At 52.6% G+C, this 24,086-nt stretch overlaps 1 protein-coding gene across 4 annotated transcripts in view; it reads left to right on the forward strand.

The window, feature by feature from the left end:
* The window catches only part of CLUAP1 (clusterin associated protein 1), a 58,087-nt gene that overhangs the window by 22,154 nt on the left and 11,847 nt on the right, over window positions 1-24,086 (forward strand). For 2 of the 4 annotated variants that reach the window (XM_077316983.1, XM_077316984.1), the window contains exons 1-8: window positions 1,084-1,255; window positions 4,834-4,945; window positions 8,492-8,576; window positions 13,691-13,870; window positions 15,565-15,660; window positions 20,884-20,967; window positions 21,770-21,903; window positions 23,021-23,162. In XM_077316983.1, coding sequence (XP_077173098.1) covers window positions 1,234-1,255; window positions 4,834-4,945; window positions 8,492-8,576; window positions 13,691-13,870; window positions 15,565-15,660; window positions 20,884-20,967; window positions 21,770-21,903; window positions 23,021-23,162 — 855 coding nt within the window. In that variant the 5' untranslated portion in view covers window positions 1,084-1,233. Of the gene's footprint in view, window positions 1-1,083; window positions 1,256-1,390; window positions 1,409-4,833; window positions 4,946-8,491; window positions 8,577-13,690; window positions 13,871-15,564; window positions 15,661-20,883; window positions 20,968-21,769; window positions 21,904-23,020; window positions 23,163-24,086 lie in introns of those variants that run through there. The other 2 variants (XM_077316986.1, XM_077316985.1) reach the window with 2 other exon arrangements.

Below are 24,086 nucleotides of genomic sequence, written 5' to 3' on the forward strand. Positions count from 1 at the left end.
TCGCGGGGCTGCTCTTGAAACTCTATTACATTCAGAGGACTCTTAAAACACAGAAAGCCCCAGCCGTGAACCCCCGATAAGACAAAGAAAAGCCTCCGAGCGGAAGCAGGACTGAGGTGGATTTTGCAGGTAATTGTTGTTGCCTGGGAGAGACAGACAAATGAGATTGATATGTAGAAATGGAAGTTTTCTAGGTCGTTGAACTGAGAGTTGGAGTGAGAGTGTTACTAGCGGTTATGAGCATGGAGGAGCATTGTAGTTTTGGGCCCATGAATAAACTGGGATGTTGGGGGAGATGGGAAGGCTCCTCGGCCCGGCTTTATTTTGGGAAGATCGGCTGGTTTGTTCGAAGGTTGTTGTTTTTGTATGGTTTTGGGAGGAATCCAAGTTGGCCTCTGTCGGACTTTGGCCTTATGGCTTCCTCAAGCAGGTTGGCTTGTGTAATATATTTGGAATCATAATTATTATATCCATTCCAGGATGTTTATATAATTTTTGTTTTAGTTATAAAAGTCTGTTATGTAGACCAGGAAACAAATGTGTCCTTAATAAATATATTTATATTAAATATATCTGTGTCTGTTGTGCTGTCAAATCGCTTCCACTCCTCCACGTGCAGCCAGCTGGGTGACTTTGGGCCAGGCACAGTCCTGATAGATCACCGAGCAATTCTCTCAGAGCTCTTTCAGCTCCCCCCACCTCATCGGGTGTCTGTTGTGGGGAGAGGAAGGGAAGGTGATTCTAAACCCCTTGGAGACTCCTTTGGGTAGGGAAAAGTGGGATATAAGGTCTGTCTGTTGTCCTTCCATCTATTGTCCATCCATACCTCTGTCTGTCATGTCATCCTTCCTTCCTTCCTTCCTTCCTTCCTTCCTTCCTTCCTTCCTTCCTTCCTTCCTACCTACCTACCTACCCACCCAGTGTTAATATATAAAGATATGCTTATTTGTGTTTGTATTTTACATATAAAGCAGAAGATATAACAATCTGAGTTTGCTAATGCATCGGCGCGCGCCGCCCGCCCTCCTTCTGAGCCCCGCCCACCCCTTCCCTTCCTGCCCCCGGCGCGCCTTCGCCTTCCCGCGGGTCTTGGGCCCGGCGACGCGCCGTAGAAGCGTTGCTATAGCGACCGCGGCGGCGCGGCCTGCTCTCGAAAAGCGGCGCGTTGAAGCCTGGGCTGCAGTTTTGACACAGGAGCGGCGAGCGACAGCAAGTGGGGCTTTCTGGGCAGGGATGTCTTTCCGCGACCTCCGTAGTGAGTCGAGGGGCCTGGGGGGGGGGCTTGCGGGGTTGAGGCTCTGCCGTCCCCGCCCTGTTATTTCCCGGGCGTGTCCCAATTTGACCCCCCTCCCTGCTCCAGGGGTCTTCAGGGCTAGCTTATTTCTGCCTTTCACAACAGCCCTGCCAGGTAGGCCGCGCCCGCGGTCTCTGGGGAAGCCAGCCCCGCCCCTGGGGCTCAGGTTCCCAACCTCCCGCCGAAGGACTATGGCTGCCTGGCCGTCATATTATATATATGTGTGTGTGTGTGTGTATAAAAAAACAAATATGCGTCAAATGACCTCCCATAAAGCTGGTGTCAGCTGTTTGTATAACTGTCCTCAGGATTTATATTCTCTAAATATAAAATAAATAACTGGAAATAGGACATACCTTTTTTAAACAAGGAAATTTGTTTACAGACAGCGAAGAAGACTTTAAAAACTGAATTACCTGATATGAAATCAAACTCTTTGGTTTTGTATGCGCGGCTCACAATTTATACAATATAAAGCCGCACATACAAAGCCAAAGCGTTTGACAGTTATATACAATATATAATTCTTGAAAATATACACGTAAGAGACGGCCTCCGATAAAGCCGGTTTCAACTCTTTGTACAGCCTTCCTCAGGACTTATATCTCTAAATCCAAAACGAAAATAAAAATATACATGAATCTTAATTATTAAAAAAAAAACTTTAAAATGGGAAACTAGTTAAGAATCTACTTTTGGATTTCTTACTGCCCAGTCTATATTTATAGTGCCACTATATTTATAGTGCCACCTGCAGTATTTGGCCAGACGCTTTTGAATTTCTGGGTGGGGACCGAAGATGTCCGGGAATGACGCCTGATTTGCAGATGGCACCCATCACACTGACGGTTTATTTAAGAGGGTAGCCATGTTGCCCTGAAGCAGCAGAGCCAAGTTTGACTCCAGTGGCACCTTTAAAACCAACCAAGTTATAGTCAAGGTATGAGCTTTTGTGTGCACACCCACTTCCCACTTCCTCAGATACAAGAGCACAGAAAGGAAGTCAGGGCTAGGTCTCAGCTAATTGTCATCAGCCATTGATTCTGTATTTGCTCATTACGCTCCTGTGTAGACACCTTTGGTGAACCCAAGACGTTGCCCACGCGATTCAATCTCAAGCGAATGAAAATAAATCCCAATGGCTGGTTTTTCCTGTTTATCTCTGGCATCTGTTCATCAGTTTCATTAGGCTGTGTGTGAATTGACTCTCACACTTGGCTTGTAAGTATGAACTGATTACTTCCATTCTGTGACATTAGTATGATGTGCGTGCTCATAAAGGCTCATGCCTGGAATAAAACAGGGCTGGTCTTAAAGGTGCCCCTGGACTCCCAATTTGTTCTGTGGTTCGTTTAAAATATGTATTCCACATCTGGAGAAAATGGCTGTGTGGCATGCTCTAGTGAGAGTCATTTCCTTTCCAAATCTCCAGACTTCAAACCTATCCAGGAAAGGTAAGCTGCAAAAATGAAGGTATTACAAATCCCCAGGGATTTTGGGCTGGCAACTGTAGCCTTTCTGCTTGCCGTGCTCTCTTGATCAAGCTTTTATTGCCTCCTTCCTTAGGGTGGCGGGTGAGGTTCTCCCTGCCTTCTTTTAAAAATCCTCACAACAACCTTGTGAGGTAGGCTAAGCCAAGATAAGGTGACTTTGGGGACTTGTGGGGGAAGGTGGCCGTTAGATTTGAATCTGGGTCTCTGTGGCCTACACCTCCCCTTGTCCTTTAGTCTAACCTCCCTCAAAGGGTTGTTATGAAAATCTTGCTATGGGCCTAATGGGCTCGGATCTAATTGTTCTGGTGCAGATTGTCACCGGTAGCATCTGAACCCGTGAAATCAAAATGAAGGATGGGAGAATCCAGCGCTGCCTTGGAGGAAGGGATTGAGGCGAATTCAACCCATGCTGCCCTTCATGTTTCTTCCTTCCCCGCTGTCAAAATTAAAATTGCATGCGCTTTGGAGCGTAGACCTCGGTGGCTTATTAAACGCCATTTGCGTTGATGGCTTGCTACAAATGATAGTGAAAACCCCTCTGTCTCATGAGGCACAACGGAGCTATTTAGAAATCTTGTTTAATTCTGTAGCTTTTTCTTTTTAAAAGGGTGTCGGGGGGGGGGGGGAACCTTGGTTACTCTGCACAGCCCTGCTTCCCTTATTCCGCTCAGATGCATGAGCGTAAACATTGTGAGTGACAAATCTGGTGTCGAGTTCCCCTGAATGCCAAACAATAAGCACACCATTCTTCTGGCTGATGAACGGCAGAAGCGGCAGGGTGGCATTGGATCCATTTTCACTTGTTGGCGCCTCACGCTCTGCAAAGGGGGGTGGGGAGCAGAGATTACCAGCGCTGTGCCGAGTTACTGCTGCAAAGGCAGAATGTTTCTTGAGCCGCACAGAATACGTTACTCCTTTCTTAGGGCTCTGCACCCGAGAGAGAGAGAGAGCAGAAGCAAGAGGTGTGCAATTGCCTCTCGAACTAGAATAACGCGTTATGAAATGGTGCCGCTTGGATCGTGCATTTGCGAGCGGTGCCGACCCGATCCAAAGTTGCATGCATCGTGTATGGCACATTCCTGGAATCATTGAGTTGGAAGGGTCCTGTAGGACCATCAACCCCCTGTGGAATGGAGGAAATTCACCGCTCCCTGCCCAGCCACGGTGACCCCAATTCCAGGTCCAGGTGATGCCCCCCGTTCATCGTCTGACCAAATGGCAGGGGTGCAGAATTGCTGGCACAGCTGGTTGAATTCTGAGAAATGCCACAGCTTCTAAGCGTCTAAGAGGAGGTTTGAGATTGAGGGAGAGAGAACAGGAGAGTTCGCATGCACAGTGGCACCCCCACCTATCCCAATCGGTAGCATTACCCCATCTTTGAATTCTCACTCCCCCCTGTCGTTCCCCTCCCTTCTTATCTTGCGTTCTCATTTTCTTTTAAATGCAAAGGACATAGTGGTAGTTAGGTTGCTGCTGGTATAATCCGTTTGGGTCACTGCATGCCAATTTTGATTTACCACCTGCCAGGTAAAAGCTTCTTTTGCTGTCATGCTGTGCTATGGATACAGAAAGGAAAACAGCTCATAAGACTCTATGAACGGGAGGGGGGGAGCCTGCGGCTTGTTTGCAATACTCCAAAGGTGCAGGGGATTGGCCTGTGTCAGGGGTGCCAAACTGTGGCTCTCCAGATGCCTGTGGACTACAATTCCCATGAGCCCCTGCCAGCTGGAGAGCCACACTTTGGCCACCCAAGTCTATATTATTCTAGCACTTTAGTATGAAGTTTTAACTTTTGTGAGCTGCCCCAAGCCCGTTCCTACAGAAGGGCGGCCGAGAAATAAAAATATAATAATAATAATATGAATATCTGGAAACATATGTCTCTGATAGGAACATTTAACTGAAAATTTATTTTCAGAGAGACAGTTTTCTGTTTGTGAACACTGGACTTGAGATTTTCTTAGGCCCTGTGGAGGATTACGTTACCGCAGCTGTGACGAACCACTGTAAATAAAAGAATTAACCCGTTTGCTTTGTTTCCAAAAGATTTCACCGAGATGATGAGGGCCCTAGGATATCCCCGGCTCATCTCCATGGAGAACTTCCGCACGCCAAACTTCATGCTGGTTTCCGAGATACTCCTTTGGCTGGTGAAAAGGTTGGTCCTTGTGCGTTATTTATCGGGCTTCTTTGTAGTCCGTCTTTCTCACTGACCCCCGAGACAGAGTACAGAATGTTGAGTGCAAGAGTAAACATCAGAGCAACCGCAATAGGGTCATTTGCCAAATGCTTGACGCATTGGGAGAGAACTCGCTTCATTCTGAACTGTTGAAGCCAAAGCATTCTGGGAGAGTTCTGCTAATGGTAACGCGGATTCAACACTTCTAAAAGAACCAGGGAGATTTTTTTCGTCTAGAACCCAGGGTCTTTCCTAGGAAAAACTGAGAACTGGGCCACCAGTGTTACAGGATTCTCTCTTGGCTTGTATAGCACCTTCCTTCCCTTCTGCTTCTGTAGGTGTAGATGCTTCTGTAGGTGTGTGTTTCTGCTTCCCTAGCTGTTGGCCAGAGCTGCACAGCTGGAGCTTTAGAAACAGTGACTTACATGGAAGGTGGGGAGGAATCGTTGAGACTGGGAACTGAGCAGCACTAATGCAGAAGACGAGACCTACCTTGAGCATGCGCGGAGTTCTACTCCGTGCTGCTCACTTGAGAAAAGAAAGATGGAGAAGTTTTCTGCTTCTGCTAGGCCACAGGCAAATGTCTTGAAGGAATGGGGGCTGCCAGGTAACAGGTTTTCTTCTTCAAGGTAGGCAGATCTTTGACTGGAGAGCAACGGACTATCCCTTTATGGCAGGAGAACTTCATGGTGCAATCTTTGGTATAATCACATCCTTTGACACCCATGGATTTTCTTGGACTTAGAATAGCGGAAGTGTGCTTGGTGCCATGGTTAAGAGTGGCCTCATCTGGAGAACCGGGTTTGATTCCCTGCTCCTCCACATGCGGCCAGCTGGGTGACCCTGGTTACAGTCCTGTTAGAGCTTTCCTCACAGAGCAGTTCAGTCAGAGCTCTCTCAGCCCCACCCCCAGGTTGTTGGATTGTCAGCTAATCTGGGGTCTGATCAAGCCACAGTTTATTGTCATCGCTTTTGAAATCCAATCTGAGGAAATCTTCCCAATTCTGTAGAATAGATTTAGGGTTTCATGGGCTGGGGAGCAGCTGAGCTTTGGGGGTCTCTGTACTTCGAAACGGGCCAAGCCTGGGATTCTATTGGGGTCTGCAGCGGCAGGAAAGGAAAGCACGCCCCAATCTGTCGGATTTCTTGGCAACCGGGTGCCGTGCGACTCCCTCACGAAACGGAAGCCGCTGGGCTCAGCCTCGCCTGGTCCTGAATTTAAAACAGGACCCGCGTGAGCCTGTGGTGCTGAAGGGATCGAGATGGATGTGCAACTTGACCCGTGTGTCACTTTTCTCTGACAATCTGAACGAATCGGGAGCCATTCCATATGCATGACATCCAGCCGCTTCCGTCTCAAGGATGACTCTTCTGAAATTTGCCTCGCGTTGAACCCCGTCTGAGGAGCGCTCTGGGAGCACAGCCTCTGAAGGTGGGAGCAGGGAAAACTCAGAGCGTTGGCAAAAATAAACCTCAGTAGTTTATTTCAGAAGAGAACCAACAGCCTCACGGGAGCCTTGTGATGCTATAGCAAAAGCAACAGGGATCAAAAGGCAACTCTAGAGGCAAGTAACCACCACCACCTGCACGCAATTCAGGTTCGCACTGGACCGCTCTTCCCCTCAAAGGATAGTACAGTTCACAGCCAGCACCTCTAGCCAGGAAAGAAACAACCCAAATGTCTGAAGATGTGATAGAGGACCATCGTTCCCTGCTTCAATACCGTAATCTCATGTGACCCTGCTAGAAAGGCGCTCCTAAAACTGCACCCATTTATAAAAGGAGAATTGCCTGGCTGTTTCACGATTTCTTTGCCCGGCGGGTAGTTACTTAGTAAAATTCACTTCTAGAGGGGGTGGTTATGACCACAGAGGTAGTTGGCTTCAAAAGGGGGCAAGCCAGGATCATGGACAGAAGGAGGAAGAGGAAGAAGAAGAAGAGGAGGAAGAAGACGACAAAGAGGAAGAATTGGTTCTTATATGCCGCTTTTCTCTACCCAGCTCTAAGTGCCCCAATGCAGCATTGGATCCAGCTCTCCAAGGCTTTGCCCTCTGCGCTTGGCCTTCCAGGGCAACCGGTTGGCCTCTGTTCTGCTGGCCTGACCCGGCAGGGCTCTTCCGAGCTTTCAGGGTATGCGGAGAGGACTCGGAGAGCCTCTTCAGTCCTAGCTGCAGGAGATAACAAGCTGTCCGGGCTTGCTGGAAGCGAAACAAGCCTCCAAAATATCCAGGTAGAAGGCCTAGCCGACTCAGCCTAGCCGACTCAGCGAGGATTTCTGGGGGAGGCGTGCGACAGCTTGAGATGGGCTTCGCTTTGAACGGTGGGCTGACGCGCTCCCGGCGTGAAGCGATGAGTCAGCGAGACGCGTAGGTGGACCGGAAACATCGGGTGGCTTTGTTGCCGTCTGGGGAGTTTGCGAATAACACGGAGCGGGCGGTGAGGCAGATCTGCCATGCCTGGGCAACTTGGTAACACACTGACCTATTAGCTGTGCCGCTCTGGCTGGGGAAGGCGAGCACCCCGATATTAGAAAGTAGGGGGTGGTCAGCTGAGGGACTTGGGAATGTTCAGCCTGGAGAAGAGGAGGTTGAGAGGGGACAGGGTGGCTCTCTTTAAGTATTTCAAAAGCTGTCACTTGGAGGAGGGCGGGGAACGGTTCTTGCTGGCAGCAGAGGCTCAGACCCGCAGGAATGGCTTTAAGCTATGTGTAGAACAGCACCTCTTGTGGCGCAGAGTGGTAAGGCAGCCGTCGGAAAGCTTTGCCCATAAGGCTGGGAGTTCAATCCCAGCAGCCGGCTCAAGGTTGACTCAGCCTTCCATCCTTCCGAGGTCGGTAAAATGAGTACCCAGCTTGCTGGGGGGTAAACGGTCATGACTGGGGAAGGCACTGGCAAACCACCCCGTATTGAGTCTGCCATGAAAACGCTAGAGGGCGTCACCCCAAGGGTCAGACATGACTCGGTGCTTGCACAGGGGATACCTTTACCTTTACCTTTTAGAACAGCACTGGCTAGGCATCAGGAAAAAAATGTTCACAGATATGTTCAGGTGTGGAACGGGCCGCCTAAGGAGGTGGGGAGCTTCCCCCCACTGGCGGTCTTCAAGCAGCAGCTGAACAGATTCTTATCCAGGTTGCTTGAGGCTGATCCTGCACTGAGCAGGGGGTGGGACTAGATGGCCTCTATGGGCCCTTCCAATTCTGGGATACTCAACAAGACTACCAAACCTGGTTTATTTGTCGTTGCAGTTTGAAGCCTTGAAGTCTAATATACTCAGGCTTCCTTTTCCCACTGTGTAATCTTAAGACAATATCTTACTCATCAGAAGAAATGAGCCATGACTCATGAATGTTCCTCCCTGCCCCCAATTTTGCTTTAAGGTGCTCCTGGATTCTGGCTCTTTTCTTCTGCTGCAGACAAAACGCAGCGGCGCACCCTGATCGACTTTTTAATCTGCCTGCCTTTGCCTGCTTTGCTAACGTCCGACCAGCTTGCCTTTTAACTCGACACCCGTCTCCTTTTGCAGATACGAGCCCCAGACCGATATCCCTTCAGATGTGGAAACGGAGCAAGATCGTGTCTTTTTCATTAAGGCCGTGGCTCAGTTCATGGTGAGTCTGTTCACGGATTGTACGGGGGTCCCGTTTATTCCAGGGCTTCACGCCGCCGAGTCCGGCTCTTCGTTTGCCTGAACGCCGCTCGCTCGTCCTTTGTGAGAAGCCCAACCAGGGTACTGCTGCCTCCTCTGCTCTCGTTTGATACGATTCTGCTTCAGAAAGGGAGAGAACTCACAGTGGGTACAACCGCACAATAGAGCCAGCAGGCAGGGAGACACAAACGCTCTACAGAAATTACCGTCTCATCATCTTCAGCTGATAATGGACGTGGGCCTCAAAGAGCCTGCCCGCCTTCAACCAATTTCCAGCTGTGCTCCCCCGTCCCTGACCGCTGATCCATTGTGGGAGAAGCCCGACGGATGTGTTTTTCCGCACGGCTTCAGTCGCTCTGTTTTAAAATGCCGGGACAGAACAGACGCAGCTACACTCTGCATTTTGTCGGCGCTGTAAGAAGCAGGAGCAAACTTCCCTGGACCTTCCCTTCCCTCTGTAGCTCTGTATAGGCCAGAGGGAAGGGTGCACTGTTACTCTGGCTGAGCCGCTTTGAAACTCTCTTCAGGCAGTGAAAAGCGGGGTATAAAAGCCAACTTTTCTTCTTCTATTCTAGTTTCTACAAAATTTGAAGCCACAGGAGTAAAATTAGGGCCAAATGCCCAACTTTCGGCCATAGCTGTACAATTCAATAGATTTCGACTTTTAGCTATGAATGTATACATAGCCCCTCAAGGTAATGCTTAGGCTACAGGAAATTTTGGGTCAACTGGAAAAGAATCATAGAATCGTAGAATCATAGTTTTGGAAGGGACCTCCTGGGTCATCTAGTCCAACCCCCTGCACTGTGCAGGACACTCACAACCCTATCGCTCCTCCACTGTCACCTGCCACCCCCTTGAGCCTTTGCAGAATCAGCCTCTCCGTCACATGGCTATCCAGCCTCTGTTTAAAAACTTCCAAAGATGGAGAACCCACCACCTCCCGAGGAAGCCTGTTCCACTGAGAAACCGCTCTGACTGTCAGGAACTTCTTCCGGATGTTTAGACGGAATTTCTTTTGAATTAATTCCATCCCATTGGTTCCGGTCCGTCCCTCCGGGGCAAGAGAGAACAACTCTGCTCCATCCTCTACATGGCAGCCTTTTAAACAAAACATAATCAGACCCCTACTGAAGTGACCTGAGGCTCTTCTTCTGGGAGGTGGCAATTTTAATGCCGGAGCCAGTCCCTCTGACAAAAATGGGGAATTTAAGCCATGATGCCGCCCCTTCCTTGGTTGAGCCACACTTCCATGCTCCCCTGAGCAATCCAAGGACGTCGAATCCAATTAGAAAGGATTCTGCTCAGCACCCTTGGCCAACAGATTTCAGTTTGTTTATTGTAAATGGCATAGTCAAGGGTGAGGTTTCGGTTGAACCGAGGAATTAGCACCCTTGATTGCACCCTGCTAGGTTAGGTAGATTATTGATGCATCGGGAGCCGCCAGGATAGTGACCGCTTCCTTAATCACCTAAGATTCCGAATCTTGCCGTTCACCTGGCAGAAATCTGACGCTGGGCTTACTCAGGGTTCGGGTTATAAAAGAATCCAGTGGTCCAAAAATGTAGATAAACCGAACCAAGTTTGTTATCTCAGTTCTCTGTGTTGACCGGAGAGGGACTGGGAGGTTGCTCCCCCCCCCCCCGCCTTAAAAGGACTGAATCACAAGCACAGTCTAGATAATCCACTCAGCTGCTCTGAGCCCGGGAGTCTAACCACCAAAGCCAGAGGGGTTCTCGGTTAGACCTCTCTTCTGAGCCCCGGCGTGCCTTGTTAAGGGGCCGCACAGCACTGGCAGACTCCGCATTTTCAGGGGCTTTGTTCTGGGCCTCCCATCCCCGGGCCTTTTACCAACTGAATTCTTCGATCCATTCTACGGGAAAACGGGATTTGGAAGCCTTAAACCGTAACAAGGCAGGCAATTTGCCAGCGTGGAACACGGGCCCCCGGGTTGGGCACCTTTGCTTCTGCTCCTCCAGCTTCTTCATCTTTTAACAAGCTGTGCTCATCGCGTAACACACTCCCCAGTCCCGTTGTGGTGGCTGGCTGTTCCAGGCGCTCCCCATAAGTTCTGAGGAACGGCACTGGAGCTGTCGATCCCCGTTAACTAGGGGGACTTGTTAGGGACCGTCTGTCTAAAGAGGCTGATTGACTCCACAGCAGCAGAGCTTTCGGCTGGACTTCGAACCGCTTGACTTGATCACGGGGCGATCCCTCCCCACCTCGAGCGACGAGGCTGTTTGGGGGTCTGTATTTGGGAGGCAATCTGTGTCTAAACATGGGCTGCCTGCCACAGGGACCCCGAACACACTTCCACTGCCGCCCTAATGATGCCACTTTCCTTGGCTGATTGTCGTCTCGAGCGTTTCCACCCGCAAAGGAGAGGGCGGATACTGAGGCTAGGGGAAGATGGTTTCGTAATGATCCCAGAGTGCCTTTGTGGTGTGCCAAGCACTATTATCCACCATCTCAGCAGAAGGGTTTTCGCGGCGGCCACGGGGAAATTGTCGGAACTTCGACTCCGCCGGATTTTGTCGCTATTTGAGCAATGCAGAAAGCGTGTTGTTTTCCTGTTGGGCCAACGGGGTCCCCATCCTCTTAACAAGCATCGATCTCTCTCGGCTTTGTGTCTTAGATGGATCTGAGGAGCGTCGGCTCTAACAACATTTTTCAGAATGCTTTTCGTCAGCCTTCCCGGCGAGGCTGCCCTTTCAGACCCCCGGCTGGGATCCAGATTTATGTTTCCTTCCAATGTTTGACATAAAGCAGGTCCTTATGACTTAAAAAAAAAAAAGAGTGTGGGTACTGTTTTGGAATGACAGCATTAAAAAAAATTTGTTTGTCTTAGTTAGTCAGCTTGGTGTCGTGGTTAGGAGTGCGGAATTCTAATCTGGCGAGCCGGGTTTGATTCGGTACTCTCCCACATGCAGCCAGCTGGGTGACCTTGGGCTCCTCACAGCAGTAATAAAGCTGTTCTGACCGAGCAGGAATATCAGGGCTCTCTCGGGGGGGTCTGTTGTGGGGAGAGGAAAGGGAAGGCGACCGTAAGCCGCTTTGAGACTCCTTCGGGTAGAGAAAAGCGGAATATCAGAACCAACTCTTCTTTTTCTTAGTGTGTCCAGCTGATCGTTTCTCACCTCTGGCTTCTAAAAGTCACCTCTGCGTAATTTTTGTGTTGCCGACTGTCTAGTGACAACCGCTCTTTGGGGTTTTCAAGGCGAGAGACTTCAGAGGTTATTTGCCATGGCCTGGCCCCGCACCACGACCCTAGCTTTCCTGGGTGGTCTCTCTTCCAAGTACCGACCCTGCTTAGCTTCCGGAGAATCTGACACTCTAGGGCAAGCCCGAGCTGAACATTGCTTAGGCCAGCCCAGCCCACAATGATGCACCGTGCTTGGTCAAGAACTGCCCTGTTTCCCTGTTCTTCCCTTTGCCATGGTAACCACTGGGAAAGGGGGAGCAACTCCCCCAGCCTCAGGCAGCTACTCCGTTGTGTCCCTTCTTCCGCAATTCCCGCAGCCTCCTTTCTTCCCCGTGCCCGTTGCTTCAAACCCCCTCCATGTCCCCTAATGCCTTTGCCTCCAGGCTGCAGCAACCCCTTTATTTACACGAATAATGGTCCACCTTTCTCACTGAGATTCTGCGCTACTCCCGTCTTATTTTGTCCTGATCCTTTTGTCCCGTCCCTCTAGCCCCGTGGAAGGCTTCTGTGTTGAGACCGCAGGGGACAGCCTCTCATTGGAACAGGGTAATAGATTTGTGTTTGCTCAAGAAGCCGCGTTAAAGGGACATTCTGCGGGGGTGCGGCGGCTGCCGTCAGCGGGCCTCTGGGTGGGCTGCAGCGCGTCCGGCACAGAAAGCCCTGAATGTATTGAAACATCGCCAAAGTGAGAGAGCTCCTGTCCCTTCCCAGACATAATGGTTTCATTTAGCTCTTTGCACCCGCCCCTTAGTCTCTCGCCCAAGGAGCCGCTGCCGTGTCGCCTCCGTGCCTTGACTTTATCTTCACGACAAGCAACCCCACGAGGTCGGTTAGGTGAGAGACAGACGCCGGAGATTGGTTAGGGGGCTTCAGCGGCAGAGTAGGGGGTTGGCCCCGGTGTCTCCCGGATCCTCTGACCACTCTGCTGTGTCGGTCAGACCTCAGCGATCAGGTTTATATATGTTCCGTCACCCCCCTCCACTTTTATCCCGTTTGTTATTGGCTAGGATTTGGGCAGCATATGGTCCACACTGGGAACATGCCGGCCAGTCCGTTCAGCGATGCTTTCCCATATGCTTGGGGTGGGGCGCTTGCCGAATAAAATTTCCAATCAGCCAGTGGATGCTTCATTGGCCAGGTTTTTAAAAATCTCGCCCTGGCTGCCCTTCTGCAGCAACAGTTTTGCGGTGGCCATTTTGCCCCTGTGCCTACCACGGTGTGCTGGAATTTCCAAGGCCCCCACAGGCTCTGAAAGGTTGGGGACACCCAGCCTGCCCAGTACAGTAGAGAGGAGATCCCCTGCAGGAGCTCGTGCAGCTCAGCTGGGGGGAAAGGGAGTCGGGTACCTCATCTCTTCCTCCTCCCCTTTGGGTGCCTTATCGCTCTTCCGTCCGCCTCCTGCCTTCGTCTTTTCTATCCGGCGTTCTTGGATATGTCCACAGCCGTCTGGCCCATTGCACATGCCTGGGAGAGGAGCGCGGCATTGCCGGTCCACAAGGACCGTCGAAAGAAGAGGGTTTGTCAAGGCAAGCAGTCTTATTAACCGCGGCGCTCCGGGAGAGTCCCTGACCCCGGCAAGGGCGGCAGGCGAACGGCGCTGAGGTGCCAATTAAGCCAAAGGCTGACTGTCTTTTTAAGCTAATTAGGGGATCGGTCAGCGCAGAAGTTAATGCACTGCACAGGGATTCCCGTCAGCCCTGGGGAACGGCTTACATGCTCTCCTTTGCCTCCGTCCTGTGATAGAACTCTGGGCTCAGTTGCGTGGCCAAAGGCCACTGTGTTTCCAGACAGTGGCCCCTACCAGCGGGTTGAAACCGGTGCCTTAGAACAGGCGGTTTGAGGTCCTTCTTCAAGCTTTTTCTGTCCCTCCCTAGGCGACCAAGGCTCACATCAAACTCAACACCAAGAAGCTGTACCAGGCCGACGGCTACGCGGTGAAAGAGCTGTTGAAGATCACCTCTGTGCTCTACAACGCCATGAAGACCAAGGGCCTCGACACCGTCGACGTGGACGAGGAAGACGTGGGGAAGTTCAAGTTTGACCTCGGCTCAAGAGTAAGGGGAGAGACGTTTTCTTCCACACAAAAAAATAATAATCTTGGCACAAATCTCTGATTTACAGAACGTCTCGGTGATGGAATGGGATTCACCAACATCCCCTTGGCTCCGTAAAGAAGTTAATTGCTCTTTGGGGAAACATCCCTTGCTTTCTCTCTCCGGGGGTCCCAAATTGGGCTTTGTGGCCTGTCCTCATGAGAATTGCAATCTTTGTGTTGTTTTCCCCCCTTTCTTTCTTTCGTAAAGAGCTTTTAAAAGCTTTTCCCTTAAACCTGGGAGCCGACGCACGGGGGATAATTGCAAATCAATGCCCATTATTGCAGCAAACCGCCATTGTGCTCCCCAAATAAGATGCGACCCTGGCCCCAGGGCTCCAGAAAACCTTCCCTGATGACCCCCAACAGGGCCGTTCAGGTTGGGACGAGACGCCGCTGTCGAAAGCCTTTCTTTCCCGCTCCCCGGAGCCTTGTTGAGGCGGCTGTTGAGCTTGACAGGAGGCCATTGTAGGTAAAATGGGAGTTGGTTTTAAAAATAAAACAGCCCCATTTCTAAAAGCGGCCTTTCTGTTGGGGGGGCAGGGACATATTCTTCCTCTTTTCTGTCTTGCTCCAAGCCCCCGGAGTACCACTGGGTGGAATCGTGGCATGACATGAGCCCAGGCCACATCTGTGCCAGAGGAAAGGTCAGCAGAACAGGGCCTCCTCTCCTACCTGCCGTTCCCAGCGACTCAAGAAATCATCGCAGTCAAAATTGAATTGATACATAATAAATACGAGATCAGCAGGAAGGCGGAGTGGGAGGGCTCCAGCAGGAGAGGAGACTCATCTCCCGCTTTCATTCATAGGAGTTCATGGTGGGGTGGAAACCTAGCCGTTTGGATTGGGGTTTCCCAACCAGGGTTAGGCGTTACCCCAGGGTAACCCCACACCCCTAGTGGCGTCACACTGGACTGGTAGTTGAAGCTAGGCAGCCGACTGAGTGGGTGGCTGCCCCCCCCTCCACCCCCTTAACTCACTCCCCGCTTTGGCCTGCCATGGCCACTGCGACCTTGTGCCTCGAATACGGCCGATGCGGCTGCGCTGATCCGCACCCAAGGGCCTTGTGCGTCCCCTGTCCTCCCAGGGGACAGTCGGGACCGATCCCAGCCGAACCCTGCCGTAGCCGTCAGCATCCTCCTGCCCAGGCAGAAAGGAGACGAGCGCGGGCTGCACGCCTGGCAACAAGGGCGCTTCACGCTCTTATTTCGGTTCCAGGGAACAATTAGGCGTTGCCGTTGGTGACTGGCCTCTTCCGCGGCTGTGCTCCTCTCTCGTTTTGTTCCTGCCTTGCTGGGAAAACCGATTGTGTGTGTCTTCCCCCCCCCCCCTATGTTTGGGCATCTTGAGAAAACACGTCCCTTGATGACGACAGGTACAGCCCTTTTGCTCCTCTCGCTTCCGGAAGCGTTCTTCCTCGCAGGGAGGGTTTAGTTTTTCTGATTAGGCTGGGCGAGGATGCTGTTTGCAAGCACGGTTCAAGCTCACCAAAACCTGTGCAGAAAGGAGCCCTGCATAACCTAGGGATGGGGGAGCGTTAGGCCCTTCCAGCCGCCGCTGTTTTCTGGCAATGTGTGCATATCTGTTATCATTCCCCCTGGGAACACCAGGGCCTGCCAGGCAGGTCACCGCCTTCTGCTTCTCCCGTTGGTCTAGATTGGCGAGCTGAAGGCAGCCAGGCAGCTGGCGTCCGAGATCACCTCCAAAGGCGCGTCCGTCTACGACCTGCTGGGCAAAGAAGTGGAGCTGAGGGTAAGTGGGCAGGAAGGCTGCAAGAGGAAGACCTTTGCTTAGGGATTGTAGGAGACGACGGCCACTTCCTGCTGGGCATCCCTGGGCTTGGATGTTTCTCCGTGAGCCCAGGACTGGGATGGTGGTTGCCCCCAAATCCGTGAGCTCCATCCCTCTTGGCGTCTCCACCTTTGGACCGGACACGCTTCTCCACTCTGTCCGTTTCCACCTCCTCCTTAAATGTCCCTTCTTTCCATCCTGCCCCTGATCCCGCTCCTCTGGGCTTGTACTCTTTTCTGTCTCCCTGGTGTCCTTTTGCTAAGCTTTTGCTTCCCTCCGATTCCGACTCAGTGAGTGGCCGACTGCTGTCTCTGCCGGGTCTACCTGTTTCCTGTTAAACCGTCTGTTCCCAACCCGACCGACGACCTTCCGCCCTGTGGATTGAGTTCCGCCTTGAGTCCAAGTGAGAAAGGTGGGCCACGGGTCGACGTCAGTCGATCAGGGACGGTTGTGGCCGACTTCCGTGGATCCCTTCATCCCTTCCTCTCATGCCTTTTGAAGGGGGGGCGCCTCAGCTAGATCTTAACAGGCTCTCGGGCTGCCATCATCTCTTCTTCGCCTCCTGTCCTGTCTCGGGAAAGAGATTAGTTTTGGAACCTGACTCTGGCACTTCCGCCTCGCCTTCCTGGCACTTCTTAGGGGGTCTTCCAAGGCACCGCACCGCTCAGCCTTTTGCTGTGACACCTATGATAGTTGCCGTGGGGAATTGTCCTCAGATGGAGCCGCAGAGGCGGTTGATTCAGAGACACGGAGTCACCCCTCTGCCGTACCTTTTTGAAGTTGCACCGTAGCCAGCGTCTCCGTCCAGTTCCCCCTCCCAGCCCCGGTGTCAGCCCCAGCAGTGCAGGTTGGGTATTCTCCATCCCCAGGGAGCGTTGGGACAAAAGGACAAGGCCGTCTTCGGGCCCTTTGACATAGCTGGTGGGGGAGGGGGAGGCCGTTTGCATCCTGGAAGCTGAATTGCGGTGGGTCCCGTGGGGGCTTTTTTGCCCGCGTCAGCCGGGATTATGTAAAATATGCGTTTACGTTCACAATTAAAATGCAAAGGAACAGGGTGTCTGGAAAGGCATGACACGGCACCTGTTTACATGGATTATTTCTAATGTAGTTTTTTTTTTTTAAATTGTGCATATTAAAACGTGTAGGCAGAAATCTGATTCTTCCCTATAGAGGAGCAGGCTGCGATGAGGGGCTCTGGAGAGGGAGGCTCACCGGAGTCCAATCAGAGAAAACTCCCCTCAAGGGCCATTGAACTCGGTGGGCTTAAAGGGTTTAACTCCATTTAGGACTGCAGGGGATTCGTTACATAATGTGTTCTCCTCCCAGAGCATTGCTTGTGGTTTGCCCTGTTGGCCATCCCCACAACACTCCTATAAGGTAGGCTCAGGTAGGCTTAGAAGCCGAGAACAGGGATGACATCATGCAGAGGTGGCCAAACCACCCAGATGTCCCTGAATTACAAGCAAAACACACTGCAGAGAGCCCAGAAAGTCCCGGGTTCAATCCTCAGATGCAGCCTGGAAGGCACGAATGAGGATGAGTCGATGGGCCGAGCCTAGGACTGGCCAAGTTTGGGTCAAGGGCCAGCTCCAGAAGCCGAAGGGGGGAGCAAGCTGCAGCGGCGGAGGTAGACGAGCAGACCAGGAAAGGAACAGGCAGGAAAGAGCTCCCGCGGGGGCCCAGGAGGGCGGGGGTCAGATGGGAGGGAGCCGAGGCAGTGACCTGGCGGTAAAGGGTGGCCTCCGAAACCTGAAGGTAATACAGCAGGGGGGGGGCAGCTCATTCGCAGGGAGGGGGAAAAAAAAGGGTTTGGAGGTTCCTTGGAGAGGAGCAGAGTGGGGTGACCCTCTTTGGCAGACAGGCTGAGGCCGGTCAGAGGGGGGGGGAAGACACTCCCCCCTCCCCCCCCGGTGGAGGTTGATTCCATTGCTCCCCTCCCCGTCTCTATGGATGCAGCACGCCTGCAGAACCGGTCGGCTCCTCACCGCTCCCCGTCTATCACGCCATCTGCAGCTGCGTCAGGATCCAACTTCTTTTCAGACGCAGCCGAGATCTCACAAGCAGCATGTGGCCATTAAAAAAAAAACACAATTAAATCTCAGAGCATCTTTTTGAGCGCTGCAGCCGAGCGGTGCCGGGGGCGGGGTGGGTGGGGCGGAGATTGCTTTTTGATGGTTGACGTCTTAATAACCAAGACGCAGCACGGTCAGAGGTGCTGGAAGGGGTGGCAGGGGAAGTGGCCCTCAAACAGCTCTGCACGAGTTCGTGCCTGTCATACCTTCGAGGTAGGCCTGCCACTGGGAGCATGCGGGGCATCTTTATAGCATCGTACAGGTGTAAGGGGTCCAGAGAGGCCATCCGGTCTGACCCCCCGTGCAGTGCAAGATCAGCCTCAAGCATCCAGGATAAGACCGCCAGTGAGTGGGAGCACTGCTGCCCTTTCGCAGCATGTCCCAATCTCGTTGAACTCTGTCCCTACCTTCGGTGGGTTTTCGGTAGGATTGCCAACCTCCAGGTGACCCCTGGCGAACTCCCACCTTCCACTCGATCTCCAGACGAAGATCCGGCCCCCGGGAGAAAACGCCTGCTTTGAACTCGACAGCATTGTACCCTGCTGAGGTCCCTCCCCTTCCCAAGCTCCGCCCTCCCCAGGCTCCACCCCCCAAATCTACAGGTCTCTCCCACCCGGAGCTGGCAACCATCGGCTTGCTTTCGTGAATCTCGAAGCCACGCTATGGCGACTGTGTTTGTTTCAGGAACTGGCCCGCGCCCCATCCCTTGCTGTTTTGTCAGGAAGCACAAAACTTCTCAGCTTTCGGTAGCACTGGCTTTTTGTCCCGCGGAGTTAGGAACCAGGCAGACGAGAGGGCAGGAGTCACCGTACACCGGGAACAGCGCTTGCCGCTCGCTCATTAAAAAATAATCCCGGCCAACTTCCCTCTCTCCTTTGTGCGTCGGAACACGGCAGGCTGGGGCGGTTTGGCCTTTGCCGAGAACAAAATCCGCAAGAAGAGCTGTGGATTTTGTGCTCCAAATTAGAGAGCCCCTCGCCAGTCCGGGAGCGGGGCAGTGGTGAACTCCCCTTTTTCGGTAAGCCCTGGCTTGTTTTCCCAGCCAGCGGTCACCGCTTCTGCCCTCCTTTTTGAAATTCCCCTCGGCAGCAGGAGAACAAAGTTTTGAGTCCAGCGGTATCTTTAAGACCAACTAACTTTTCTTCAAGGGATAAGCTTTGGCGTGCCTGCACACCTCTTCCGCCCTTTTCACGTCAACAACATTTTGTTTAAGAGAGAAATCTTGGGGGGCAGGCACAGTTCTTTGGATGCGTATTCAAGGGATAAGCTTTCATGTGCAACAAGGTTTCATCCAACATTACTTTTGCTCAGTTATTTTTTTAAAAGATGGCGCGGCCCCCGAAACGCATTGCCGGGAACCGAACGCTTCTTTCCCTTGCTGCCATCTTTGAGAAACGATCCAGCCAAGCAACGAGAGGAGGCCCATTAGAGAACCTCAGAACCCGGGTCGTCTCCCTTTCTGCATAATTTCCTAGACGTCAACAAAAAAATTCCTTCCTTAACGGTGCGATTCCGCTCTGCCCACGTTAATCTCGACGCGGTTGAGGCGTTGTTTCTTTCAAGAGGTGATTTGCCCCAAATGGTGTTCCGCTTGGGTGCCTCGCCGTTAATTGCTGGTTCTGCTTCCCTGATTCCTGATGAGCGGCTTGTTGTGAAATGCCTTGGTGGTTTTACACTCTCGGCCCTGGTAAACGGCGAGCCACAGGCCTCTCGAGTGAAGCACGTTCCCCGTTAATTGGAGCAAATGTTCGGCAGAAGCAGGTTTCCATTGTTCCCGACTTGTTACCTGCTCCCTCGCTTTGGGCCCGATCCCTCTAGTGAGTCCTCCTATTCTTCTGCTTGAGCATCGTTCTTTTCTTCTTAATTTCGTACAAAAGCAAGCCGTTCTCAAGGAGCCCCGGCTTTGCACGCAGAACGTCCCCGGTTCGGTCCGGCTTCATACCTCGGTCCCCAAGATCTTAGTCCCTTATCCCAACCGACTCTTGGATCTGAACTCGGGGCTCCCTGAGGCAAGTCCGCTGCTTCAGCTGTTGCCCCGCCGGCCTCTCTGCTCTCTGGACAGAGGGGGTGACAAAAACATACCCCCCACCCACCCCTACAGCTTTGTTCTCCAAGTTGGGCATTAAACCACGCCAGGAAGGACGGTAGCCCTGCAAAATGTCTGCTGGTTTGAGGCCCGTTCCGGCACGGCTCGTTCTTCTCGGACGCGTTTCTTGAGCAGCCTGAAGGAGTTTTGGCAAGGGCACTTCCCGTAATTACCGAGCCGCGTCCCCGCTGTTAGTCAGCGCCGAGCAGATGCCTGCTGGGCAGTAAATGGATTTCTCTCCTCCCTCCCAAACCGCGCCGAACAGATTTAGTCCTTGCGCGCTGGCAACGCCTTCTAAGCACCCTTGGACCTCCAAGAGGGGGCGTGAATGCATTAGGGGTATGCCGGGAGGGGGGGGGTCTTTGGCTCCCCACTCCCGCCGTCCCTCTGACCAACTCCTTGCTAAATTCGGGGGAGGTGCCAACACGCTTGCACGGTGTTCATTCCGATGGGCGTAATGCGCCGCAGCCCCCAATCTGACAGCTGGGAAACGAGGCTGAGATGCCGGTCCTGAAAAGCAAGCGGTCCGGAAGTCGTAGGCCGGTTTGGATCCAGGGGCACCTTTCAGAGCCACCGAATTTAATTCATGTAATAAGCTTTTGGGCACATGCCTGCCGTGGCTGGGGAAGCCTAGATCGGGCAGTCAATGTGGGAGACCTCCGGCTGAGACCCTGCCAGTCTGTGTTGACAGTTTTGACCTTGACGGATCGAGGGTCGGATTCAGTAGAAGGCAGCTTCACGGGTACAAGGTTGGGGGCTAAAGCCAATGAGTGAAGCTGCCGGGATTCTGGACCGTCCTCGGGAGAGGCTCTCAGGTTTAAATCCGGGGCCTTTATACGAACCCCACGGAAAGTGCTCCCGCCCTGCCGTGGCCTTCGAATCGCAGTGCACGAATATGAGTGCCACGCTCCATTTGTTATGCAGATTGCTTTGTCCAAGGGGCTGTGAATATTAACCCCGAGGTTTAATCTTTCAATTACCATTTGCCTCTTTTTTTCCGGGGGTGGGTGGGGCTGGTTTGTTTAGGAGATGAGAACCGAGGCAATCGCCAGACCGCTGGAGATAAACGAGACGGAGAAGGTGATGAGAATCGCTATCAAGGACATCTTGGTAAGTGGGACGGCCCCGCGCGGCAGGGGCTGTGCGGGGAATTGATGATCTGATTCAAGGGCTTTAGAAACCACCAGCAGGAAGACATCGCTCTTCGCTGCCCTGGATCAAAAAGCTCTGCCAAGAAGGTTCAGCTCAGAAAGGCCTGCGGAACAAAGAGGCCCATGGAGAAGGAGCATGCCGTTAGGGCTGGAAGGTTCTGGGTTTAGCCTAAAATGTGGTTCTCACCCGTTCCTGTGCAAGCCATGGCAAAGGTCCAGCTGCAAAAGACACCCCTCCCACAGGAAGAAGAAGAAGAGTTGGCTCTTATATGCCGCTTTTCTCTACCTGAAGGAGTCTCAAAGCGGCTTACAGTCGCCTTCCCTTTCTTCTCCCCACAACAGACACCCTGTGTGGTGGGTGAGGCTGAGAGAGCCCTGAGATTCCTGAAGAAGAAGAAGAGTTGGCTCTTAGATGCCGCTTTTCTCTACCCGAAGGAGTCTCAAAGCGGCTGACAGTCGCCTTCCCTTTCCTCTCCCCACAACAGACACCCTGTGAGGTGGGTGAGGCTGAGAGAGCCTTGATATCACTGCTCAGCCAGAGCCGTTTTATCAGTGCCATGGCTGGCTGCATGTGGAGGAGGAGCGGGGAATCAAACCCGGCTCGCCAGATTAGAAGTCCGCTCTCCTAACCACTACACCAAACTGGCTCTCAGGAGAGCACTCACATCTGGGCACGGCAGTTCCCATCCACCCACTCACCCCGGTCTCTGCCCCCGTCACCCTCCCGGAATGGCACCTCACGGCTCCCCAATTCCTCGCAGGAGCAGGTCCAGAACACCAAAGACCTGCTCAGCAACGTGGCGGCCGACGAAGCCAGCCTGGAAGCCAAGATCGACAAGAGGAAGGCAGAGCTGGAGCGGAGCCAGAAGCGGCTGCAGACCCTCCAGAGCGTTCGGTAAGGGCTGGGGTCCCTCCCGGACAGCTGCAGGCCTCCTGCTCCCCGGAACGGTTTGGAGGGAGGGTGTGGAGCTGGAGGAAGGCTGCAGTTCACCGAGCGTGACCAGCCCAATTTACCAGCCACCTGCTCGTTCCCACCTGGGCAATTATCCATTCTCATTCCCCAAATTATCGGTCCTTTTCGCTGCCACAGCGTTCGTTTAAGTCGTGACCAAATAATTAAAGGTGGCTTTTCAAAAAAGCCCTCCTTAAGAAATCCGGGACGCATTAGAAGAGGATGAGATCGAACCGATCCGATGCTTTGCATTCAAAGGGAATAGAAGCCTAATGTTGGAAGAGGGAGCTGTCTCGGAGACAAGGCCCTCCGCGAGGCACATCCCAAATGCATTTTCCCCTTCTCTCCGCATAATCGCCTTTCCAGGCTTCTTTGTATCCTTCCCAGCCCCCTGAGAGTTTAGAACACAGAAAGAACGTGAGATTTTTTCTTCCTCATCTGCTGTGTGGTGTTTTGGCCTTTTGCGTTCCCTTGCCTTCCCTTTGTCCCAAACCGAGAAGACAAGACCGATCCTTATAGCTTTAAACAATTATTAAGCAGTAATAATAAAGGAAGTCTTTAAACAATGTCCTTTCTCCAGTTTACTTTAGTTTATTTCATTCCGAGGGCGTCAGCCAGAACGGCTGTCCAGATAAAATCCGTTTTCTATTATCTTTTCCCTTTGTCCCATGCAGCTCGGTGACCATGAGGGCTGGAAACATGTTTAAAAAGAGAAAAAAGAAAAGAGTGGTAGTTTTCAAGACTCTCTCAGGCCACAGAACCTCCTAGTTTGTTCGCCTGGCTCGCTGGATTGGCCATCTCAAACCACCTTCCTCAGCTTTTTTACCCTTGAGAACCCCCTGAAGCATTCTCCAGGCTTTAGGAAACCTCAGAAGTGGCGCGATTGTGCAGGACAGAAGCAGAGATATATACATGCCCACTTGGGGGCCCTCCCCTTCCAGCCCCCAGGCCCATCCTTGGCCATTTTGGGAGGGGAGGAGCAGGTCAACATGACTATATTTCCCCCCAATCTCACAGCCCTTCATGCTCCTTGCCTTCATGTTTCCCCGCTCCCTTCCAGCCCAGCCTTCATGGACGAATACGAGAAGATCGAGGAGGAGCTGCAGAAGCAGTACAGCTGTTACCTGGAGAAGTTTCGGAACCTGGCCTACCTGGAGCAGCAGCTGGACGACCAGCACCGCATGGAGCAGGAGAGGTTTGAGGTGAGCGTGGGAGATTCTCGAACCCTCACGCCCATCCTGTCCCGGTTTGGCTTGTATCTCTGCCGCTTGTTCTCTCCAGTTGAGCTCATCCCGCACGGTGGGACAAAAACGTCTTGGGGGAGGGGTTGATTTCTTTTGGGGGAGGTGGATATTTCCTGGGTCTGGCTCGTTCTTTCCGTCAAAACCTGTGAAAATTGGACCATCTTGCCCAACATCCTCGTTGCCCCCCCTAACAAATATAATGGCCCTGCAAGGGTGAAGGACTCTGCTCCTGTCCTGAAAGGTCCGCCTGCACTGGCTACCCATTTGTTTCCAGGCCCTAAAAGGCTTGGGGTGGCGTACCTGAAGGGCCATCTTCCCCCCGTGGAATCCTAGAGTTGGAAGGGGCCAAATCCTCTGCTCAGTACAGGATCCGCCTAAAGCATCTAAAATAAGTATCTGTCCAGCCGTCGCTTGAAGTCCATCCATGAGGGAGAGCTCGCCACCTTCTAAGGGAGCCTGTTCCACTGCTGTGCTACTTGGAATGTGACATTTCTCCCCCTGAGATCTAGCCAATACCGTTCTGCACATAGTTTAAAACCATTCCTGCGGGTCGTCTCCTCTGCTGCCAACAGGAACCGCTCCCTGCCCTCCTCCAAGGGACAACCGTTCAGATACTTAGATGCTCCAGCCCCCCTTTTAAGATCCGCCCCTCAAGCCCTTCTCTCTGGGAGGCGAGATGGACGGCGACCGGAAACGGCCTTTTCTGAGGTGGCACCTCCCCTCTGGATCGCCCTCCCCCTTGAGGCTGGCCAGGGGCCTATTTGTCTTTCTTTTCAGGAGCCGAGCCAAAACGCGTCCTTTTACTTGGGCTGGGTTTTTCCCAATCTTCACTAGCTTTTTTTAGCTGTCTGCTCCTTTTGCGTGGGTAGCTTTTCCCCCCAG

Source organism: Paroedura picta, chromosome 17 (assembly GCF_049243985.1).
Source record: "Paroedura picta isolate Pp20150507F chromosome 17, Ppicta_v3.0, whole genome shotgun sequence".
NCBI classification, from domain to species: Eukaryota; Metazoa; Chordata; class Lepidosauria; order Squamata; family Gekkonidae; genus Paroedura; species Paroedura picta.